Consider the following 21,316-nt stretch of genomic DNA (forward strand, 5'->3'; position numbering starts at 1 on the left):
GGGGCTGCCTCGGAGAAGAGGCTGGTCTCTGGGCAGCTCTGCCCGGGTCGGAGGCACCTGGTATTCAGGGTGCAGCCACTCCTTCTGCCTGACCCAGACTGGCTTTCCCAGCCACTCCAGGGGCCTCTAGAGCTTTGAAGGGTAGGAGACCAACAGGCCCTGCAGACTCCAGGGAGCCTCACAGGCCTTGCTTGCCTCACACAAACAAGAGTCCAGGATCCCCCCTCCCCCCCCCCCGTGCCCAAAGGCTTTTGGCCTGGATTGGTGGACATTGAGTGGGGCCAATCTTTGGGGCGTCTGCCTTGGGCTGTGCAGGAAATAGTGAGATAAAAAGGCTGACTCAGCTGACCATTGGCAAGCCTCCCCCCGTCCTCCTCCTCACTGCCCAGCCATGTGGGACCTGATGGGATTAAGTGGTGCCAGTGGAGGAGAGTCCCTGGAAGGGGGATGGCTCAGAGCAGTTTGCCCCATGTCCAAATATGGCAGGAGAAATGTGAGCGCAGGAGCCAGGCATCGGGTCGCTCTGCAGAATATTTAGATCTGTTTTTAAATTCTGCACAAGGGATGGACGGAAGGTTGGGGATGATGGAGCCAAGTTGCTTTTGGCATCGTTGCTGGGGTTCTCTTCCCTCTGGGGTGGGGGGAGAAGGGAAGGGGCCTAGGCCTCACACCCAAACCCCTTGGGTTTCCCAGCCTCTTCTGTTCTCTGCGCTTTGGCACAATTAGGAGCCGAGGTGGAGGGGTCTCATCGCTCTGGGGAAATAAAACGGGGGAAGTGCCTCTTGGAGGGCTCCGGCTGCAGTAAGGCATCGCTGGGAGGAGGGAGGGATCCTCAGACAATACGATAGGAAGAGCAGGGCAGCTCGTGGGACTTTCTGGGTGGCTTCACTTAGAAGGCCCCGATTGCTGGAGCTGGAGGAAGCTCGGTAGGAGAAGGTTTCGGTCTCAGTAGGCCCACCCCTTCCCCCTGCCTGGAGGCTCCAGAGAAGCCATCTCGATGGGGCTGGCAGAGCGTGACATCGGAAGAACATCTGGCATCCTTCTTCCCTTTGGCTCCAGCGCACCCAAAGCCCACAATTGAACTGTCCTGGGTGGGGGGAGATGGTGAGCCTCAGGTCCCCTATAATTTCTCCAAGGGGGGAGGGACCGCGGCAGCTGCCTCTGTGCCCACGTGGGCAGGCAAGGGAGCCTGGCAGTTTGAGCCCCGTGGCTGGAGTTTTCCCCCTCCCAATGGTGGCCTTGGCAGGAGACCTTTTCTGAAGCTCAGGTGAGCCCTTGGAGGGCTGGCGGCATCTGGCAATCTTGACCAGGCGACCACCAAGAGGCCACAGCAGAGAACTGGGGAGCGGTGGGCCAACCCCCCCCACCACCACCAGAAGTCCAGAGCAGGAGCCCCTGGAAGCCTCCGGCTGTCCCAGAAAGCAAGCTTTGGGTCTGCAGGGAAATAGGCTCCCTCCGTGCAGGAAACCCTCAATGCCGAAGGGATCTGCAAACGGCACAGGTGCTCTCCCGCTTCCCGGGATCTCTTCCGGTGACTCCGAACAGTCTCCTTCTGGCTCATGAATCACTTTTAGGGGAAGTAGGATGGTGATGGCGGTGGAGGTGCTGCTAATGGGTGGCTGTTTGTGGCCTTTTCAATTCCTAATTGGAGAATCCTTTGGAGGGTTTGCAAAGCGGATTGATCAGGGAGACTTTCCTTGTGGCAAAACACGTTTCTGTAAAGGACAATCAATCGCTTGGCATGTTTTTCTTTAAAACACTTGTTGATCAGGAGGTGCAAAGACTGATGGGAGGGAGGCTCACAGGCCCATCTGCAAATGCACCATGAAAAATCTGAAAGATTTGGCTGGGTCGGACGAGGTCTTTGACGGAATCTGAACCAGAAGCTCTGCAGAGTCCCCGGTGTTGCTTGTGATGGAGGCCCCCCCCCTCCAAAGGGGAGCTGTAGATGGGGACCCTCAGCCGCCAGCTGGCTTCCCTGTGCTGGGAAAGGCAAGGCAGGGTTGATTGCAATGGAATGAAAGGCTTTGCAGGTAATAAACAGAGGAGCGACCCCAGCAAAGTTCATTTCCCCCACAATTGCCTGACGGGGGAGGCCCAGGAGGCCCAGGGAGGGAGCCTGCAGCAGGACCTTCAGCTGAGGTGCTGCCAGAAGTGCCCTCCAGCAGCTGGAAACAGGAGGCAATTTCTTCTTCCCACAATCAAATGAATGCAATTAGAAGGACTCCTTATTTTATTCAATTATTTTCAAATTCACTTCCTTGAAAGGGGAAAGAAGGGAACTCAGTCTTTTAAAATCTGCCTGACTCATCTTCTCAGCACTATTTTATTCCTCCTAAATTATGTTTTTTTCAATGCACCAAGCACGGGATTTACACAAACCCAATCTACAGCAAAAAGGGTCCCTCGGAGACGCTTGACGGACCGTTTCCCGCCAAGACCCTCGCCCACTGGGAGAAGCCTCTCTTCAGCCAGCAGCTCGTAACCCTCACACCTGCCGGCATCGACTCACCCCCGGGCGGAGCTGGGCTTCTTAAAGGGCTGGGGGTGGGGGGAGGCCTCCCTCTTGGGCCAGGCGAGCCGAAGGAGCCGCTCAGCCGGGTGTGCCGACGGAGAAGACCCTTCAGACCGCTCAAGTGCGGCGGCGCAGCGGGGGCGCCTGGCGCAGGGGCTGAAAGGGGCCTCCTGGGACCCTCCGCCCCGACAATCCCCCAGCGGCCCCCACCCTCCCTCGCGCCGCGGCCGCCTCCTCTGCCCCCCCCCGCCCGCGCTCCGCCCGCCGCCGAGACGTAGCCCAGAGCCGCAGCTCCAAGGACGCCGCCGCCGCCGCCGCCGCCGCCGCCTCCTTCCCGAGCGCTCGGGAGAGCAGGTCGCGAGCCGGCGGCGTGCAGTCGCGCGAGGAGCCGCCGCGCCGGGCCGTTGCGCCGAGGTCGATGCCGGGGCGGCGGAGCGCAGCCCCCCTCAGCCCCGCCGCCTGAGCCCCGTCCCGGCCGCGCTCTCCCTAGCGGCGCCCTCCTGATGGGGCGGCCCAGCGCGGGGGCCGGGAGGGGCGCGGGGCGGCGCGGGGGGTAGCCGGGAGGCGTTGGGTGGCCCCTGGGCCCGCGGGCCCCGCCAAGATGGCAGACCTGGAGGCGGTGTTGGCGGACGTCAGCTACCTCATGGCCATGGAGAAGAGCCGCAGCTCCCCCGCCGCCCGCGCCAGCAAGAAGCTCGCCCTGCCGGAGCCCAGGTGAGGCGGCGCGGCCAGACCCGCGGGGCCCGGCGGCCGGCTTCTGGGCCGGGAAGGGGGAGCCAAGGGAGAGCAGGAGGGTTCTTCGGAGACCCCCTTCCCCCACAACAGCCTCCATCTTTGGGGCCAGCTGGGAGAGGAGTGGAGGCTGGCAGCCCCCTCCCCAAGTCACAGCGTCCTTCTCCCAATCCAGGCACCCTTCATTTCCCACCCACCCCCTTAAGGAGCAAAAAGCCCCCCAGGCTCTGCCAGGCTCGTTGAACTGCAAACCCCCCCCCCAACTGCCTCCTTCACCCTGGGAGCACCTCATTCTCAAGCGTTGCCCAAACCAGCTGCTACTCTCAAACTCCGGCTGACCCTTTGCATGTGTCGGGGTGGACGTGGAGGTATCTTTTCTGTTTGGAGGGCTAAACGTGACCCTTTCACAACTTTTCCTATTCCAGGGAATGTGCAAACAGTGGAGTGACCCCCTAATTCAGGGTGGCCCCCTCCCTTACTGCCCACATCCCTTGGAAGTCCCTTGGAGGCCTCTCTGGATCCCCGGATGGCCCCTGCCAAGTGACGGGGGGGGGGGGGAGCCGACATCTTGCCCCAAGACTTGTTGACTGGGTTGATGATCACACTAAGTCATAATTTATGGCTTCAAACCCAGCCTGTGAAGCTGAAACCCAACAAGAGGTCCTTGGGTGATACCTGGATGTGGCTTGGGGCTCTGACCTTTGGGGCTCTCTTCTGCCACTTCCCCCCCCCCCCCGTTCTAGAGTTGGGGTTGTCCTCAGGGGAGAAGGGTCCTGTCTCTGGATTCCCGGCTAAGAGATCCACCCTGCATTCTTGGCCAGATCGTTGGTGGCTGTTGGCCTGGTCCTGGGATCCAGCAACCAGGCTCCCTGTCGGAGCCCCGGCTGAGCGCCTTGGCTTTGTTCGCTGCAGTGGATCCGTTTCCTCTCTCAAAGAAATCCAAATGTCCGAACTGTGGTATGAGCCTTGCAGGCCCTTTCCTCAAGCCAGTCTCTGGGAGGGAAGAGGGCCCTGTGGCCCCCGAGAATCCCTCCGGCTGCTGCTTGTCCTGTCCGGGAGCAGCAGAGGCAAAGACTGGGGGATTCTGGGAATTGAAGTCCGCAGAGCTTAAAGTTACAGAGGTTGAGAGACGCAGCTGAAAGTCTCATCAAGAAATGAAAGGAGGAGGCTGGGAGGGGGAGGGTTCAAAACTCCACTCAGACAAAATGTCCCATTTGTGTTATTTATATTTTCTGCAGCAAGAGTACTGGGTTGCCTTTTTTTCTTGACAATCAGCAGAACAGGAGTTCTTCTGTGGCTTTTAAAAATAATGTCGATTAAAGGAGCATTCAAACATAAGGCAGACTAGCTGTCATTTGGCCAGCGAGACCAATGGTAGGAGCAGTGGGCATTCCTTGATGGAGGGGGAGGTCCAGCTTGTCCGTGACAGTACCTGCTCGCTGGTGGGGAGGCTACAGTAGTGGGTACTGGGAAGGAGCCCCCACCTGCTTAAGAATTGGGGGTCAGGATGGGTTTGGCTGAAATGTCTGCTCTAAATTTGCTTCTTTACCCTCTCTGTGAGGCAGTGAGGTGGTGGTGGTGGGGTGGGGGGTCTGGATGGCCTGGTGAAGCCCAGGGAAGAGTGGAGTCAGGTGCCCACTTACGGCTCCCCTGGGCACGTCTGAGGGGGGGGGTATGAGGCACTTCTGCTTGGCTCTTGCAGGCTTAATGAGTGAGGATGCAGCCTTAATTGTCTTTGTTTCCTCCTGCCTGATGCAAAGTGTTGATGAGGGAAGGCCGAGAGGAAAGTGTTTATTTAGCGTTGCAGGCTGAGCAGGGGCTGGGCGTTTATCCCTGGTGATGAATGAAAGCAAACCTCTTCCTCTCCGTGCGTAGCTGATGGTGTTGGTGTTGGAGCAGCCGAGCTCCCCCGGAATCTAATTCAAAGGAGGAAAATGCTTCTTCCCCTCCTTCCAAGGATCCTGGCCAACGTTTGCTCCTTGCGCCTTTAGCCGCTGCTCCTCTCCCGCCACTCCAAATGAAGACCAGCCTTTCAGCCGCTACAGGGAGAGCGTGACAGGCCCTTCGCTGGGGAAAGCCTCTCAGGAGAGCTGGGGCTGGCGTGAGGAAAGGCCTCTCTGCCTCGGGTGTCCCTTGGACTAGCCGAGATGTGGCTCTGCACCATGGCAGCCTTTGCCCATTGACAAGGTCTGCTTCCTGGAATGCCCCTTGCCATCACCGTCGCTTCCCACGGGTGTCTTCGTTGCCCTGGCTGGCACCCATGGCGGCCTGGAGAGAGAAGTGGTGGTTTAGCACTGAAGTGCTGCAAACACGAACTGACTCTGCTCTGGAAAAGGCCACCGAAAGGACCACGGCGTTGTGTTGTTTATTTGCCTTCAGCCTGGCTAGCGATGGCTTTTATGGGTCTCTTTTCCCCTAACCCCGACCCTGCAGGCAGAGGCAGGGGGCCTCTCTGCTGCCCTCACACCTGACTCCGCTTGCAGGGAGGGGCTGGGGTGTGGCCGTGTGCGCGCACAGGGAGACGTTGCGGAGGAGCTCCAGGGTGGGCCGGGGTCCTGGAGAGGCTTTACCCACCCTAAGAGTTTGGACGGGGGTGGCTGTTGTGCTTTGGGTGGGCATCGTTTTTCTCTTGACTGGATCAGGACAGGAGAGGATCCTTGAACCCCACAAAGGGACTCCCTATAAGTTGACTCCCGAGGGAGGGCTTAATGGGGGACTCCGGGTGGGGCCGTGGGGGGGGGGGGTCTTGCAGCCCTGATAGCCTGGCAGTGTTTACTCCTTCCGGGAGCAACCCTTGGCTTCTTTCTGCCTTTCAGCATCCGCAGCGTCATGCAGAAGTATTTGGAGGAGAGGGGAGAGCTGGCCTTTGACAAGGTCTTCAATCAGAAGATCGGTAAGTCTTGGGGTGAGTTGGGGTCCGGGATCATGCGGGAGGAGTTGGAGGGATCACCGGGGGACAGAGGCAAAGCCGAACCTCCAAGCACCTCAGAGGAGCGCAGTGGTCTGAGCTGGAGAGGAGAGGGCAGCTGAGCCTTGGCCTTGCTGGGTGGCCCCCTCTCCTGCCCGCAACACGCACAGACCCACCTACAGGCCTTCTGGCTCAGGCTCTCTGCTCTGTCCAGCTGCGGCGGCTCCCTCGCCAGCGGGAAGGCAGTGCCCAAACGGGCAACTCTGCTGCGGAGCTGGATTTTGCTGGCAGCGGCTGAAACTCCCTGGAAGGGGCATCCTGCTGTGGGACTGTGGGGGCCGGAGTTGCAGGGCCTGCCTGTGTGTGGGGGTGACAGGCAGTGCTTGCTGAGGTGTGGCTTTCCGTGGTGGGGGGGGGTTGGGTTGCCTCCAGCAGCTCCGTTGGTGGAAATCCCGGGAAGGCTTTGCCCTTAGAAGTGTAAACAACGCCAGAGAGATGCTGAAGCGGAGTGTCATGCCCGCAAAGCCAAATCTCTAAGCAGGCTTTGGGGATAATCCAGCCAATTGCTCCAGGCGCTGTTTACGAATCTTCAAAAGGGGAGATTTCCCCCGTTTCTGTCTTGTTCCAATGTGATTGGATTGGGATGGAAGAGATCCTGGCCTGGTGGTGCCCTGTCAGCTGTTGCTTAATGGGAGCTCTGATTCTGCCCTCCTCAGTCCTTCCCCAGACGAATCTACTCCTTGTGGCTTTGTGACTCTGGGTGCTAATCGGCCCCGTGCAATGAAGGGGTTTGTCTGGGGGACTCACCAGGCAAAGTCGCTCCTGCCCGAGCGGGTGACTCAACCGCTTCGATGTCGTTACCGTAGTGGTTGACGTGGGGATGGAGTTTCCCTTCGGGGTGGGCTGAGGGCAACCGGAGGCCAAGGCGCCAGGGAGGCCCCTGCACTGGCATCGTGAGGAGGGATTGCCATAGGAACGGCCTCTCGCCTCTCCGCTTAGAAGATTGGAGGGCAAGCCCTGCCGTGTCCTGATCCGGGTCATCTCGGCCACAACGGCCTTTTTCCAGCCTTGGACAAACTTTGGGGCCAGGCTGCCCAAAGGCTTTGAGCCAGGAAGAATCAGCAGGCTCCATTTCATCTTACCTTCATGAAAATCAAATTAATCATTGGTCACCCTCACCCTGGCATGCCTCTCGACAATGTCCTTCCTAACGGTCGTATGAAGAGGTTGGACTGAGCGTCCCCCCCAGATGGTCCTTGGGAGCTGCAGCCGCCTGTGCTTGGTGGGCAGGGCCCTTCCTTGCTTCGGTCCAAGGCCAAATGCAGAGAGAGGAAGGTCAGGCTGTGGGGTGGCACCTCTGGGGTGGCTGCCAGGGGTGGGACTTTGGGCTGGCATTTCAGTAGAGATGCCCTCGCTCACAAGTCTCGGTGAAGGCTTCTCTGCAATTTGTTTCCATCCGAATGGTGTGTAGGTAGAGCCTCAGCTTCCCCTCCTCTGGTTTCCTTCTCCTGCGGAGAGAAGGTGCTTCTCCTCTTCCAGTGTGTGGCTGGGCATTTGTGGCCGGGCTGCTCCTCACAAGCTGCCGTCCATCTGTGCATCTTTCATGGCTCGGACTCCTCGGGCCATTTAGTCCCTTTCCTGGAGGGACAGACGCCGGAGATCACAGCTGGTGCTGGGTTTGGAGGCATCCTGCCTGGGATCCCGTCTTCTGCTTTTCTCACAACCACGAACAAACCATGGCTTGTTTGCCTCCTAGGATTCCTGTTGTTCCGAGACTTTTGCCAGAATGAGATGGACGAAGGCATTCCTCAGCTGAGGTTTTACGAAGAGGTAAAGAGACCCTGCGCTGCCTTCCCGAGTCTCCCGGGAAGCTGGAGGTTTTTTTTTTTTCAAGTGAAGAAAAGGGTCTTACTACATTGAAGGAATTGGTGGAGTAACAGCACATTTAGGCACTGAGTAAATCTGATCAGAGGACTTTGTTGCAAGGAGCAGAGAGCCTCCACACTCACCTGTTGCTCCGTGAGTCACACGGCAACCTGTGTTTTGAGGAGGGATTCATCCCAGCTGTCAGGTAATGGGGGGAGGGGGGATGTCTCAGGATGGCTTTCAAGATGTTGGGTAGCCTGGTCTTGAATTCTGCAAAGACTCTCTGTGGATGGAAGCCCCCCCCCCCCCCCAAAGCTCCTTCTCCTGCTCTCTGCGTGGCTGTAGACCTGATGCAAACCCCAACTGGACTTTTCCATGGAAACTGATTAGAAGAATAAGCAGATGGAGCTGAGTCTGTTTTAAGCTAAGAGGCTTGATGGCCACTCGAGAGTCTCCGGCCTGTCCTCCAGAACAAGGAGAGCTTCTAGGGTGTCCCCAAAATAGTCCAGGGTGGGTCAGAAAGGGCAGCATCGTTTGGAGATGGGGGGGGGAGGGGCGTTGTCTGGCCAGACTAGCAGATCTGTGGCTCTCTGGAAGAAGAAAAGGCTCTTGGCGAAGGCAGCCTTTGGCCGTCCAGCTGATGGTGGCTCCAGAGGGACCAGGCTGGTCTTGGAGGAAGCCCTTTTAGCGTTCCAGTCGGTCCTGCAAAGCAGCTCACCAGCTCGGGGTCTAAGCGCAGGGGAGGGCAGATCTGGGATCCGCTGGCTTAACACCCCTCCCCTCCCTTCAAGGGGATTTCATTGAGTCTTGAAACTCATTTCCCAAATGCATCTGCCCATCCCCAGCTTTTCCCTCCCAATCTGCGACCCTCCCAGTGGGACCCAGAAGTGCTGCCCACCCGTGGTCAAGAAGGACCTTGGGCAACGCCTGGGTTTGACCCCTTAGCCCTGTTGGGTCTTGCAGATCAAAGAGTACGAGAAACTGGACTCCGAGGAGGATCGTCTCACCAGGAGCCGCCAAATCTACGACACCTTCATTATGAAGGAGCTGCTGTCTTGCTCCCACGTGCGTATGGGCAGCCGGGCCCAGGGAGGGTCTGCCCCCTTCCGCCCAGTTGAGGAAGGTCCGGTCCCTGTGGGGATCGGCTTGGCTTGGGGCGGTTGGGACTCTTGCCTGAAAGGGTGCAGAGCCCCCCCCCCCGGTCCTGCTGCGAATGTTCCCAAGGGGTCTCTGTCCCCAGAATAGCCGAAGGAATAAATTGGAGCCTTTTCCCTCCAGCCCTTTTCAAAACAAGCTGTCAGTCACGTGCAGAGTCGCCTGGCCAAGAAGCAGGTCCCCATAACCCTCTTCCAGGTGAGTGGGAGATTTGTTCCTGTCCTTGCGGAATGACAAGTTTAATAAATCCAAAGTGGGCCAAAGTGACTCCCTGGGCAGAAATCAAGGAATGGTTAAGGTTTTGTTCCAGGAGAGAGATGGCCTCGAAGTCCAGATCAGGGTTTCCCAATTTGATAGTCTCAAAATGTATTGAATTCTGAAGCCCATCATCCTCAGCCAGTGCAGGCAGAGCCCCAAGTGATTCCCCAGATTGGGGAAAGCTGATTTTAACCTTGGGTTTGTGGTTTGGATAATTGCATTATTCTTGGCTTTCCCCCCCCCTTCCCCCCATAGCCCTACTTAGAAGAAATCTGTGACAGCTTGCGAGGAAGCATCTTCCAGCTGTTTCTGGAAAGGTAGGGCTTCCTTCTCTGCAAGCCCCATGCTCCCCCTTGGGGCCCTTGGGGGTCTCTGCAGGATCAGCTCCTGCAGAAGGAAGGAGGAAATGGCCGCTGGGGATGAGATGCTTTGCTTGTTCTGGGAGGGTGTAAGATGTAGCTCAGCTGGGGGAATCTCAGTGGACCTTCTCCAACATGGGGCCCTTCCAGAAAAGTTGGGGCCATTTGCACCCCAGATGTTTTGCGCAAAATGAACAACTGTAACCGTTGCATCGTATCAGGGAGATTCTACAAAGAGACTTTTCAAAAATAAGAATTCTCTTATTTTTAAATTAAAAACAACACTGTTGAGTTCTCTGAATTACAGTGTTCAGTTTTTCCCCCCCTCAGGAGTTATTTCGGCACTTTTAAAAATGCATTTCAAATAGAATCTCAGGGGACTAGGAAATGCAGGTGCTTGATGTTATTTTGACAGCGATTTTTACTGGAATCTCTCCTGCCTTTTAGCAGAAGCATCCTAAGCAACTCTTGTTTCAGGACAGCCGATCAGGAAGAAACGGCTGATCAATAGACATTTATAAACTCAGGAACTTGGTTTTGTTTTTCCAATTCATCTTAGGAGAGAGCTTTGTTTTTGTTGTGGTCGTGAACTATAACTTTTCCCCCTCTTTCTTATTTCCAGTGATAAGTTTACACGATATTGCCAGTGGAAAAATGTAGAGCTGAACATTCATGTAAGTATTTTCTGACCTTGGAGGTGCTTTCCTGGCCTTTTGCTGGGTGTTCTGTGCAGGTGTATAAAACCAGGGATGGACCAGAGTCATCGCTGAGGGTTATGTAAACAGCAAACTCTTGCCTTAGAGGGGCTCAATGTGATCCAGAAATACTCTTTCGCCAAGTACTGGTTTCGGGGGACCCCACAGATTTCAATCTGCTTTAAGTGTTTGGCATGTAATTCTGCTCTGCAAAGTTTTCGTGTCCCTGTGAAGTTGAGCAGCTCAGGGGGGGGGGGGTTGAGTGGTTCTAGGTTGTCCCCCTCTTCTCTCCACAGCTGACCATGAATGACTTCAGTGTCCATCGGATTATCGGGAGAGGCGGCTTTGGAGAAGTCTACGGCTGCCGTAAAGCCGACACAGGGAAAATGTCAGTTGCGTTGCCTGCATGTAGCATGAGAGAAACGTCTATTTTCCCAGATCAAACCATTAGAAAGCAGAGCGGTTGGGGGGTTCCTGCCTAATGCATTTAATCCCCCCCAGTGCTCCGGAAGTTGGAGGAAGATTTTGAAAGGAGATCTTCCCCTCTTATTTGACTTGTGCTTCAACTGTGGCCCATATGTTTTTTCCCAGTTTTCACACTGAAAGCATGGAAAGGCAACCGGCTGCTTCACTGGGGGAAAGCTGGCTGCACTGGGGCTGCTCGCGTGGACTCACTCCTTGCAGTCAGCAGCATGAAGCTTTGGGAGCCAGACCCCCTGGGGAAGGGCGTGGGGTTGTGCGCAGCTTCTGATGGGCTCCCAGTCAGGACAAGTCGGCCTGAGCTTTGAATGGAGAGCGCGGTGGCTGTGCCGGAAATCCCTGGCTTTAATCCTTTTAATTCATAAACCAGCAAATTGCTGAGCGAGCCCTGGGAGGCCCCGGGAGCAAGCGAGGACGCAGCGCTGCCCTCTTGGTTAGAAGAAGGGAGGACTTCTTCATGGCCTGGGGTGGCCTCAGCCTCTTTGTGCCACTTTTCAGGTACGCCATGAAATGTTTGGATAAGAAGCGCATCAAGATGAAGCAGGGGGAAACCTTGGCCTTGAATGAACGCATCATGCTCTCTCTCGTCAGCACCGGGGTGAGTGCCTTGTCCTCAGGTCTGGTTGCAACGCAGGGGGAAATGGGGGGGGCAGGGAGGGTCTCACCCACCGTGGACCTGTGTGGATGTACCGAGGGCTCTTGTGGAAAAGCTGGAGCCTCTCTGCAGCGCTTGGCAGGAGAATGCCTGAAGATCATCTGCAGGAATCCTGGGGGATCATGGAGCTACCACGCCACCATGGGGGCCTCCCAGTTTGGCCAGTCCATCTGGAGCTGGGCAGGCATGTCGAGAGGCAGGGAGAGAAAATGGCAGGGGTCTTCCTCTCTCTCAAGGCTGCCTGGCCAGTCTGTCTCCTTCCATGCCCGGCTCAGGGCCTCTATCCTGGTGGGTGGGTGGGTGCTGGGCTCCCCTGCCTCTTTCAGGCCAGCCGTTCTCCCTGAGGTGGGAGGGGCTCTTTGCATTGTGCCAATCTCTGTCTCCCCCCTCCAAGGACTGTCCTTTCATCGTGTGCATGACGTATGCCTTCCACACGCCCGACAAGCTGTGCTTCATTCTGGACTTGATGAATGGTAAATGAGCGGGGGGGGGGAGGGGGGCAGTGTTTCTGCCTTGGTCTGCTGCAGGCCAGCAAGGGGTGTGTGTGTCTCAGAGGATGCCACCGCAGGGCTTCTCTGTGGGGGTCCCTGAAGGCCGTCCCAAGGACTCCAGCAGGGCAGGAACACAGGAGAGCTTGAACCTGGGATTTTCCGCCCAGAGAGCAGCTGCTGAGGTTGGACCTTCTTGGCCTTAGGGGGAGACCTGCACTACCACCTCTCCCAGCACGGGGTCTTTTCGGAGAAGGAGATGCGCTTCTATGCCACCGAGATCATCCTTGGGCTGGAGCACATGCACAGCCGCTCCGTGGTCTACCGGGACCTGAAGGTAACTCCTGCCGGGAGGGGCCGAGGCGGGGCACCGGGGGCTTTGCAGGAAGGTTCCTTTGACCAGCATCGTGTCCCCAAAGAGGGCTCCTCCTGGGCACCCCTCGTTACGGCCCAGAACGGAAGTGGGAAGAAAGTGGCCAGATTGTGTTGGAAGTGGCCGCTGTGATGGTGTCTTCACAGGCCCGGTTTGCCCAGGAGCTCTGGTTGGTAGCAAAGGCTCTGGGGCTTTCGAGACCGGAGCTCCCTCCCTCTCCCCTCGGGACGTCCCAGCAAAGGCCCTCGTCCTTGACCGGCCGCTGCAGTCACAGGGGCCTCCTGGTTTCTCTCTAGCCGGCAAACATCCTTCTGGATGAACACGGCCACGTACGGATCTCCGACCTGGGCCTGGCTTGTGATTTCTCCAAGAAGAAGCCCCATGCCAGCGTGTGAGTGGGGGGGGGGACGCAGCACCCACGTGTGCCGTGCAGGGGCAGCCCACCAACTCTTACCCTGGTCTTAGGCCCAGCCCTGAGTTCAGCTGCCCCCCCGGACCCTTTCTGTAGGCGATGCCAGGGTTGGATCCTGGGGCCCTTTGGTCAAGGAAGCCGGCCGTTCCCCCTGCTCTGCTCCGAGGGGTCGGCCCAAGCTTTGGCCAGCCCCCCTCTGTAGTGGCCTTAGTCTCCTCGGCAGACCGCCTCCCATGTTTGCATCCCTTTTCCAGTGGGACTCATGGCTACATGGCTCCAGAGGTGCTGCAGAAGGGAACGGCCTACGACAGCACGGCCGACTGGTTCTCCCTGGCCTGCATGCTCTTCAAGCTTCTCAGAGGGTGAGTCGGACCAGCTCTCTCTGCTGGGGTGCTGCTCTTGGGTGGAATGTTGTGGTGAGGCAGGAGAGGATGAAACCTGGGCTTACGACTGGCTGAAGATACGTTTCTTGGAAGGAGGGAATGTTACCACTGGGTCCTCCAGGAGATGAGTAGCTCCGTGTTAATGTATAAGGCTCACCATTTTCCCCCTTCGCCTTGCTGAATCCCTGTGTGTGCCTCCTCCTCCTCCTTCTCCCTGCAGGCACAGCCCATTCAGACAACACAAAACCAAAGACAAGCACGAGATCGACCGCATGACGCTCACCGTGGTAAGTGGGCTCGGCCCCCTTTCCTGGCAGGGGAGTCTCCTCGTACGTTCCCTGTGTAGCCTGCTCAGCGGCTTCACCCGGCAGTTCTAAAGACGGGAAGAAAAATACGACAGCCAGCACCAAGACAATTCCATGGTGCTGGGGCTCCGAAGCTTTTCCTCCAAAGAAATCAACTGTGCTCTTAAAGCCACGAGGTCCAGCCTGGATGTGCTGCGGCTTCAGTTCTCCCACCTTGGGGAAGGGACTTCGGAGCGGGGAGCTCGAGCCTGGAAGCCTCGCAGCGCACTCAGGGCTCCCGTTCCTGCAGAGGGGTTCCTCTGCTGGGCTTGGAAGATCTGCGTCTCAGGGCAGGTTCGGCTCCCGGAGCATCTCTGCTTTCTCCCCAGAACGTGGAGCTGCCGGATTCCTTTTCTCCCGAACTCAAGTCTCTCCTGGAGGGGCTTCTCCAGCGGGACATCACGAAGCGCCTGGGCTGCCAAGGTGGCGGGTGAGTCCCTACTGGGAAAGTGGAGGAAGGAGGGCTGTGGGAGTCCAGTTGTTTACACAATCTAATTGGCTGAAGAACCGAGAGGGAAGAGCTCCGCTTCCCACCTGCACCCGGAGCCCCCTTCTCCCTGCAGCATGGGGGCGGGGGAGGGGCCCTGGGTTGGGCCTGTGAGCCTCTCCTGCTTCAGAGACTCCTCTGGCCTGGCTCAGCTGCTCAGGAAAGGAGTCCCAGCGTGGCCGAGGCCCCTTTATGGGGTCAAAGCTGCTGATGCCAAGGGGGAATCCGGGTTTCCCCAGCCCAGATATTCTGGCAGCTGCCCGCCTTGCCTGCCTGTCCTGTTAGGTGGATCCTGGCACAGTGGACCCCCGTGCTGCGGTTGGGCAGTGGCTGAGCTCCTATCCCAGCCACTGGTCCTTGGAGAGTTCTGTTTTTCCCACTGCCACTCGGGGTAGGAGACGGGGCAGATGGGCAGTTTGTCTTTGTGCTTTGTCCCGCAGTGCCCAGGAGGTCAAGAGTCACCCTTTCTTTCAAGGAATTGACTGGCAGCACGTTTACCTGCAAAAGGTGAGCCCAGGGGTGGCCCTTCAGCATCAGGTACCCCAGTATCTGAGATCCTGAATGACACTTTGCTGGTCCCTGATTGCCGAATCTGAACCCGACTGCTAAGAGCCGGTTTAGGTTGGCGCTCCTGAGGCCCAAGAGACAGAGCCTTGTAACGCTGCTCTCCTTGCTTTGCCAGTGCTCCCCGCCCCTGATCCCCCCCAGGGGAGAAGTCAACGCAGCAGATGCTTTCGACATCGGCTCCTTCGACGAAGAGGACACGAAGGGAATCAAGGTGGGCGGGGGGGGGGGGCCTCCTGCAGGTCTCCACAGCCTGCCTGGGGCCGTCTCCTAATGCACAGGGCCAGGAGAGGATAAGCCTGGGACGGCGTTGGGCATCCGCTACCACCTCAGCCTCATGGGGTGGAATGAGGACTGTTGAAGGCCAGGGGGGCCTCTTGAGGACTAGCGTGGCGGTTGGCTCCTGGATGTGCTGCGGATGAGCTGCGTGTCGTTTGCAAACCAGGGGATTGTTCTGGAAGCGAATCCTCTCCTCTCCCTTCCTGCCAGCTGCTGGATTGTGACCAGGAGCTCTACAAGAACTTTCCCCTGGTGATTTCCGAGCGTTGGCAGCAGGAAGTGGCCGAGACGGTGTTTGAGGCGGTGAACACCGACACAGACAAGGTGGAGCTGCGGAAGCGAGCGAAGAACAAGCAGCTGGGCCATGAGGAAGGTACCCCTTGGCTCGGCTGCCCCGAGGATCCGGCTGCCACTCTCCGTGGGCAGGGTGGGCCACTGAACTGCCTCCTGCCCAGGAATGGAGCTCTGTCCCTGGAAGGGCAGGGCTGCCGCTGTTGGGTTCTTGGCCAGTTGGGTGTTCCTTTAGAAGTGTATGCCCAGCCTTGGCAGTGGCTCTGGCAACCTTCAACTCAGGGACAGACCATCCCAGTTATGCCAGCTGTGTGGGGTGCCCCGAGGGGATCCCTTCTGTCTTCCCCACTCATGGTGGCTCCCCCCCCCTCAACAGATTACGCTCTGGGGAAGGACTGCATCATGCACGGCTACATGCTGAAGCTGGGGAACCCCTTCCTGACGCAGTGGCAGCGACGCTACTTCTACCTCTTCCCCAACCGGCTGGAGTGGCGAGGGGAAGGAGAGTCCAGGGTGAGTGGCCCCCCTCCCCTCCCCCTGGCTACCTCACCTGCCCTGCCCTGCCTGCCCCCAGGCTGGGCAACTTCTGGATTCCTTTCGCCCCTCAGCAAAACCTGCTGACGATGGAACTGATCCTGCTGGTGGAGGAAACGCAGGTCAAGGACAAACGGTGCATCCTGCTCCGAATTAAAGGAGGGAAGCAGTTCGTCCTGCAGTGCGAGGTAAGCGGGGTGGGGAGGGGGGTTTATTCCTTGGGAGGGGCTTTGGGGCTCTTATGCCAATAAGGAGGTTGGGCTGCTGAAAGAGTGACGCCGTTTCCCTCCCTCGCCTGACCTCTCGCACGCCGGGGTTGTTGGGGAAGAGCCACAGTTTGGGCATCCGATGGTTTGCGTGGCAGAGACGTTGGTTTCGCTGTGTCCTGGGGGAGCCAGCCCTCCTGGGAGCTGAGCATGGAGGGCCTCTCTGGTGGGGCTGAAGCCTCCTCTGCTCCCCACCTAGAGCGACCCTGAGTTCGTGCAGTGGAAGAAAGAGCTGACGGACGCCTTCATGGAGGCCCAGAAGCTGCTGCGAAGGGCCCCCAAGTTCCTGAACAAGTCCCGTTCTGCGGGGGTGGAGCTCACCAAGCCTCCCCTGAGCCACAGGAACAGCAACGGCCTGTAGCGGCTGGTGGGGAGGAGACCGGCTGGTGAGCTCTGCTGCCCCAGAGCCGAGTCCTGCAAAGGGCAGGGGTCGGGCAGGGAGAAGCGCAAGGGAAGACGTGCTAGGCGACGTGGCCTGAGGGAGATGTTGCTGCCCACCCTGGAGGAGCCCAGCCGTACAGCCCGGACATCGGAGGTGGCTCCCGCCTGGTTTGTGTTTGGGCCGGGGATGGCGCTCTGGACCTTTGGGGCACAGTGGTGCTTCCCTGGCTGCGTCCACCCGGCCGAAGAGACCCCTGGGCCTCACTGGGGCCCTTCACACACGCTGACCAACTGAACTCGACATGTTTTGTGTGGCTTCCAGTTTTGTGCTGCTGCTGCTGCTGCTTCTTTTCGGCAAAAGTGACTCTGGATTCGCGTTCCGTCTCCCTCACCAGCTGCCCTGCCCGTCCTGCCAGCGTCCGCCGTGGGCTCTGCTCCTCTGACCTTGGCCTGGCCTGGTGCAAGTAGAAGTAGAAGCTGGCGAGATACGGGGATTGTGTTGCGCTTGTCTGTCTGTCTGTCTGCCTGTCTTCCTCTTCTCACACAAGGGCTGCCAGGAAGAGCCACAGGGTGAATGCTACCGTGGCACTTTAAAGAAATCCAGTAACTAGATGTGGAGCATGTGAATGCTGGAATTCGCCTGCAGGCAGCTTGGCAGCCCCCAGGCTCTCCTTCAGGTGCATCCATCCCCTTGCAGTTTGGTCTTGGGACCCTATTAAGGCAGGGGCTCAGAGCAACTTGCATTGGCAATCTGGGGGGTCTGCAAAGCTGGAGCCCAAGGACCCTTTCTCCCCTTGGGAAGACGGACACACACACACCCATCCGTCAGCAGGGTGCAGTTGGTGGCTGTGTACGACTAGCTGCTCGCTCGGAAATGTGGCTCTTGTTTAGTGGCAATTTCGGTGGTCTGAAAGTTTAAGAAAAGGTCTTGCAAGGGATCCGCAAAGAGACCCCCCCCAACTCTAGAACTGCCACATGGTTTGAAGGTGAATTGGCTGGTGTGATGGCACCATGCCAGCTCTCGCCCCCGCCCTCTCCCCCTCTCCTCCTCCTCTTTTGCTTGGGTTTAGAGGAACGTGGAAGTTCTGAATCCCTCTTTATACCAGCTGGGATTGGAAAACGCTTTCCAGGGGCTTCCTTAGGAGGCCTGAGCTGCAACACACCAATTGCTTGTCTGCGTCTGCTGGCCCTGAGTAAGAGAGCCACCAGCCTCCCCTGCTCTTCTGTGTCCTGAAGGGGCTGCAAAGGAACTGGAGGCGGGGAGGGGGTGTGATGAAGCAGAGGCCAGAGAGAAACCAACCCTTCTTTTGCCTCTGGGGGTCGCTTCAGGCACTGGGAAGGGCTGAAGAGCCGGGCTCTGTGCAAACAGCTGAAGGCGCTTTGTGAATTTGTATTTTTAAACAAAACTGAAATTGCAGTGTTTGTTTAAGAACAGGATCTTGGGTCATCGGTGCCCTGTCGGTCCGGCTGGCCAGGAGCTTGGCCGGTTGGGTTGGCCAGTTGGCAGCCTGGCCCAAACCAGGCAAGGACTCCCTTCCCCTCCAGGCTCAGCTTCAGTGAGAATCCCCTCCCTCCATTTCTCCTGCCAGAGAGGATGCTTTTAAGGGGCTGGAGAGAATCGGAAAGGTTGCCCAGCTGAGGCTGGGCTGCTGAATGCCCTTCTCTCAGGGTGGCCCAGTTTAAGCTGTCGTTCAGATTAGCCTGAAAGGGCAGAGCGAAATGAGCAGGTTGAGGGACTTCCTGCAAAGCAGCCCTTGAGGGAGGATCTGGCTGGGGTGGCAATTGCACCGATGCAGAGAAGGTTCAGGGCTGGAGGAATAGCACATCCTCCGTGCAGCATCTCTTGAGGGCAAATTGCAAGTTACAGTTTTCCCCCCTTCGGCAACGCGCTGCTATAATAGAGATCTGTTTTAGAGCACCTTAACCATCTTGAATTATGACACATGCATACTCTTTTTGAACTGTGCTGTAGAGAGAGAAGAACTTCTAGTTAAAAACCGATAAAAATTGTTGGGATAATATACATTTTTGGAGATCTTAAGATTACATTGCTTACTTTCAGTATTACACAAAGGGGGAGAAATATATCTAAAAACACTGAAAAATGTATGCGTATCCAAAAGATCATAGAAATTTTTTTGTGCCTGCTGTTATATACCATGATGTAAATATTATGTGGTTTAGCACTACTGAGTATTAGAGCATCTAAAACTTTGTTATTTTTTTAAAGCGTTAAACTAATAATCAAAGTTTTATTTTGGTACAGAAGTATTTTAAAAAATCCAAGAATTATGTTTTAACTAAGAGGCATTTTATGTTATTTATTTTTAAGTCTGGACACCTTGGTTTACTTAATTCCCTGTACAATTTTTTTCTTCTGTACGTTATTTAAATAATAAGGATTCTTTTCCAGTTGGGTTCAATAACTTTTTATTACAGTTTTCATAAACTTGCTGTTCAAACTGGATTTCCTTTGTCCAACCATTCCCAATAAAAGAAGTTCAGAGAAAAAAGATCTCTCTCTCTCTCTCTCTCTCTCTCTCTCTCTCTCTCTCTCTCTCTCTCTCTCTCTCTCATTTTCCCCTCTTCTGGCTTCAGGTGTCTTGGGGGCCTTTTCTCTCTGGCCTTTTCCCAAGTGTGGCCGTGTCCCGGATTTTGGTGTTGGTATTTAGCCCGCAGATCTGCCAGGCTGGGCAGGTTGGTTCTTGAACGCCAGTCTGCAGAACTGAGCCTTGGCAGGGGCACACCTAGCTTTAAGGAAGGAGTGAGAGGCAACTGCCTTCCATGCTGCTAGGGAGAAGAAGATCCGACGAAGACCTCATGAAGTCCACAGGAGGCCAGCTCAGCGGCTGCAGGGAGAAATTCCGCTTCTGCAATTCTTATCAAAGCAAAATTGCCAGACGACAGAAAAGAAAGGACTTTGCAACTCCAGACCGATGGATTGGATAGTAATTCCCAGCCTGCTTTTGGACATCTCTTCCCGTCTTGGACCAGCGAAAGATGATCCGGTTTCTTTGTTTATTTTTCAACAATTCTGCCTTGTGCGTTTAGGCATGATGGATGGATGGATGGAGCGGTGGTTCTTGGGGCTGCGTCCCTTTCCTTGGCCAGGTGAGGAAAAGAGTCCCGTGTTGAGGTGAAGAGGATCAGGAGGTCTTCTCTGCAGGTTCCTGGCTTCAGGTGGTCGCCTGCTTAAGGTAGAAAGCAGCCCTGGAGAGTTTTACCCAAGTTTCTCTTCACCCAAAAGTTCATCTCTGCTGCCATCTATTGGATGATGTTTTTCCAGAAAATCAGATTTTCCCATGGAAATGAGCGAGGATGGAAACTTGAGAGGACTGAGAGCATAACGGCCACCTGCAAAGTCCCCTTGTGGCATTTGCCTGCAGATGTCCTTGAGGAGCCACGGTGGTGGAGTGGTTGGAGTGCGGTCCTGCAGGCGACTTCTGCTGACAGCCGGCTGACTGCGATTTGGCAGTTCAAATGTCACCAGGCTCAAGATTGACTCAGACGTCCGCCCTTCCAAGGTGGGTAAAATGAGGACCAGATTGTTGGGGTTTGCAAGAGGCTGACTCTGTTAACCGCTCAGAGAGGGCTGTGAAGCACTATAAAGTGGTATATAAGTGCTAAGTGCTATTGCTGTGAGGAAGGCTCCTCCCCCAGGGTCCTCTGTGGGCCTATTGAAGTTTGCCCCCGTGAGATTAGGAGACGGTTGCCGTCACTGCCCTCCGTTGGGCCATATTCCTCTGTGCGATTCATCCCATGGGGACACCTAGCTGGCCGTTCTGGAACTCCGGAGAGCAGACCAGGATGCCTTTGGCCTGATCCACCAGGGTTGCTCTTCTTCTTCCCATCAGAGATTCAGCCCATTTGCTCAGTTTGGTCCCAGGTGCCTTGTCCCTTCTGAACCACCTCCTGAGGTTGAGCAATGTCCCAATTGTCAGCATGAGGCCCTTAATGGAGGGGCAGAAGCTGGCAGCCAGTTGTGCTGTTGGATCAGCTCCCTCCAAATCCTTCAGACATTCCTCCCCAAAAGCAAGTGAGGGCTCACTTTTTCAGGGTATCCGGTGACCACAGATGCTACCTGGAGCATCGTCCCGCAGATTTCTTTGGAGCTTAAAGAAGAGAGGAAATGTTTGTGTCAATTGGAAGACTAGAAGAAGGAGCTTCCTGAACCTTCAGCCCATCATTCTTTCCTTTTCAAGACTGTATTCATACATTTTTGTGGCACATCATACTTGCTGGCATTTCTGGCACTGGAGGTGGGTGGCTTTTGTACCCGTGGAGGGGCTGTTTCTAAGCCGGCTCATCAGTTTACCCTAGAGGAAGATCTGGAGGAGTGAGTTGGGCCTGGTGGAAGAGCTGATGCCGGAGGGACAGCAGACACGGCACAAAGGCTCCCGGGAAGCCTTGGACCGGCATCCTGATCGTCCATGCAAGTCACCCTTATTGCTAAGATAGTTTTTAATAGCAATGACGGCCATCGTCCTGAGGCTCACCGTGGGGATGATAGACGGGGAGCTATGTTACAGGTCAAACGGTTTTGACCCACAGAGGGGGGGGGCGAGGCCTGTCAGCAGATCTTTGCTTGGCAAAGTGGGCAAGCAGAAGGGGGCAAAGCCATATTCCTTACTCCAGTAAGTGGGCAGTGCTGCCCACGGTCCGGGTCTCCCTTGGGAAAGCAAGCAGTGGGGTGGGGGGGCATCCATTGGGATGTAGATGGATCTGGAACAGCCCTTGGCCAAAACGGAAGGTTCACTCCCCTCAAAGCTCTTGGTGAAAGTAAACTACTTCTTGGGAGTGAGATCCAGAAGGTGTGGTTGTGGTGGGTGATACTATTTAACTTCATGGATTGTACTTAATTGTGAGCCTTGACGGGCTGGCGGGGGAAGAG

General features: G+C 56.5%; 1 protein-coding gene across 3 annotated transcripts; it reads left to right on the forward strand.

Annotated features, from left to right (window-relative positions):
- The first annotated feature begins 2,727 nt into the window (after positions 1-2,727).
- GRK3 (G protein-coupled receptor kinase 3) lies at positions 2,728-18,929 on the forward strand. Of its 3 annotated transcripts, none has more exons than XM_081966389.1 (22): positions 2,728-3,229; positions 6,064-6,140; positions 7,912-7,985; positions 8,985-9,086; positions 9,300-9,374; positions 9,690-9,751; positions 10,416-10,467; positions 10,785-10,876; positions 11,467-11,566; positions 12,018-12,096; positions 12,318-12,448; positions 12,781-12,875; positions 13,151-13,258; positions 13,500-13,566; positions 13,953-14,053; positions 14,551-14,617; positions 14,793-14,888; positions 15,164-15,326; positions 15,621-15,757; positions 15,853-15,966; positions 16,244-16,430; positions 16,748-18,929. In XM_081966389.1, exons 1-21 carry the CDS (start codon positions 3,117-3,119, stop codon positions 16,403-16,405), a joined length of 2,067 nt encoding a protein of 688 aa, XP_081822515.1. In that variant the 5' UTR covers positions 2,728-3,116; the 3' UTR covers positions 16,406-16,430; positions 16,748-18,929. The 3 variants fall into 3 exon arrangements, with proteins under 3 accessions (XP_081822515.1, XP_081822516.1, XP_081822514.1); XM_081966390.1 differs by having other exon boundaries at positions 16,244-16,411; XM_081966388.1 differs by having other exon boundaries at positions 16,244-18,929.
- The last annotated feature ends 2,387 nt before the right edge of the window (positions 18,930-21,316 follow it).

The sequence above is a fragment of the Natrix helvetica genome (genome assembly GCF_964273705.1).
Source record: "Natrix helvetica genome assembly, chromosome: 14".
In the NCBI taxonomy this organism is placed as follows: domain Eukaryota; kingdom Metazoa; phylum Chordata; class Lepidosauria; order Squamata; family Natricidae; genus Natrix; species Natrix helvetica.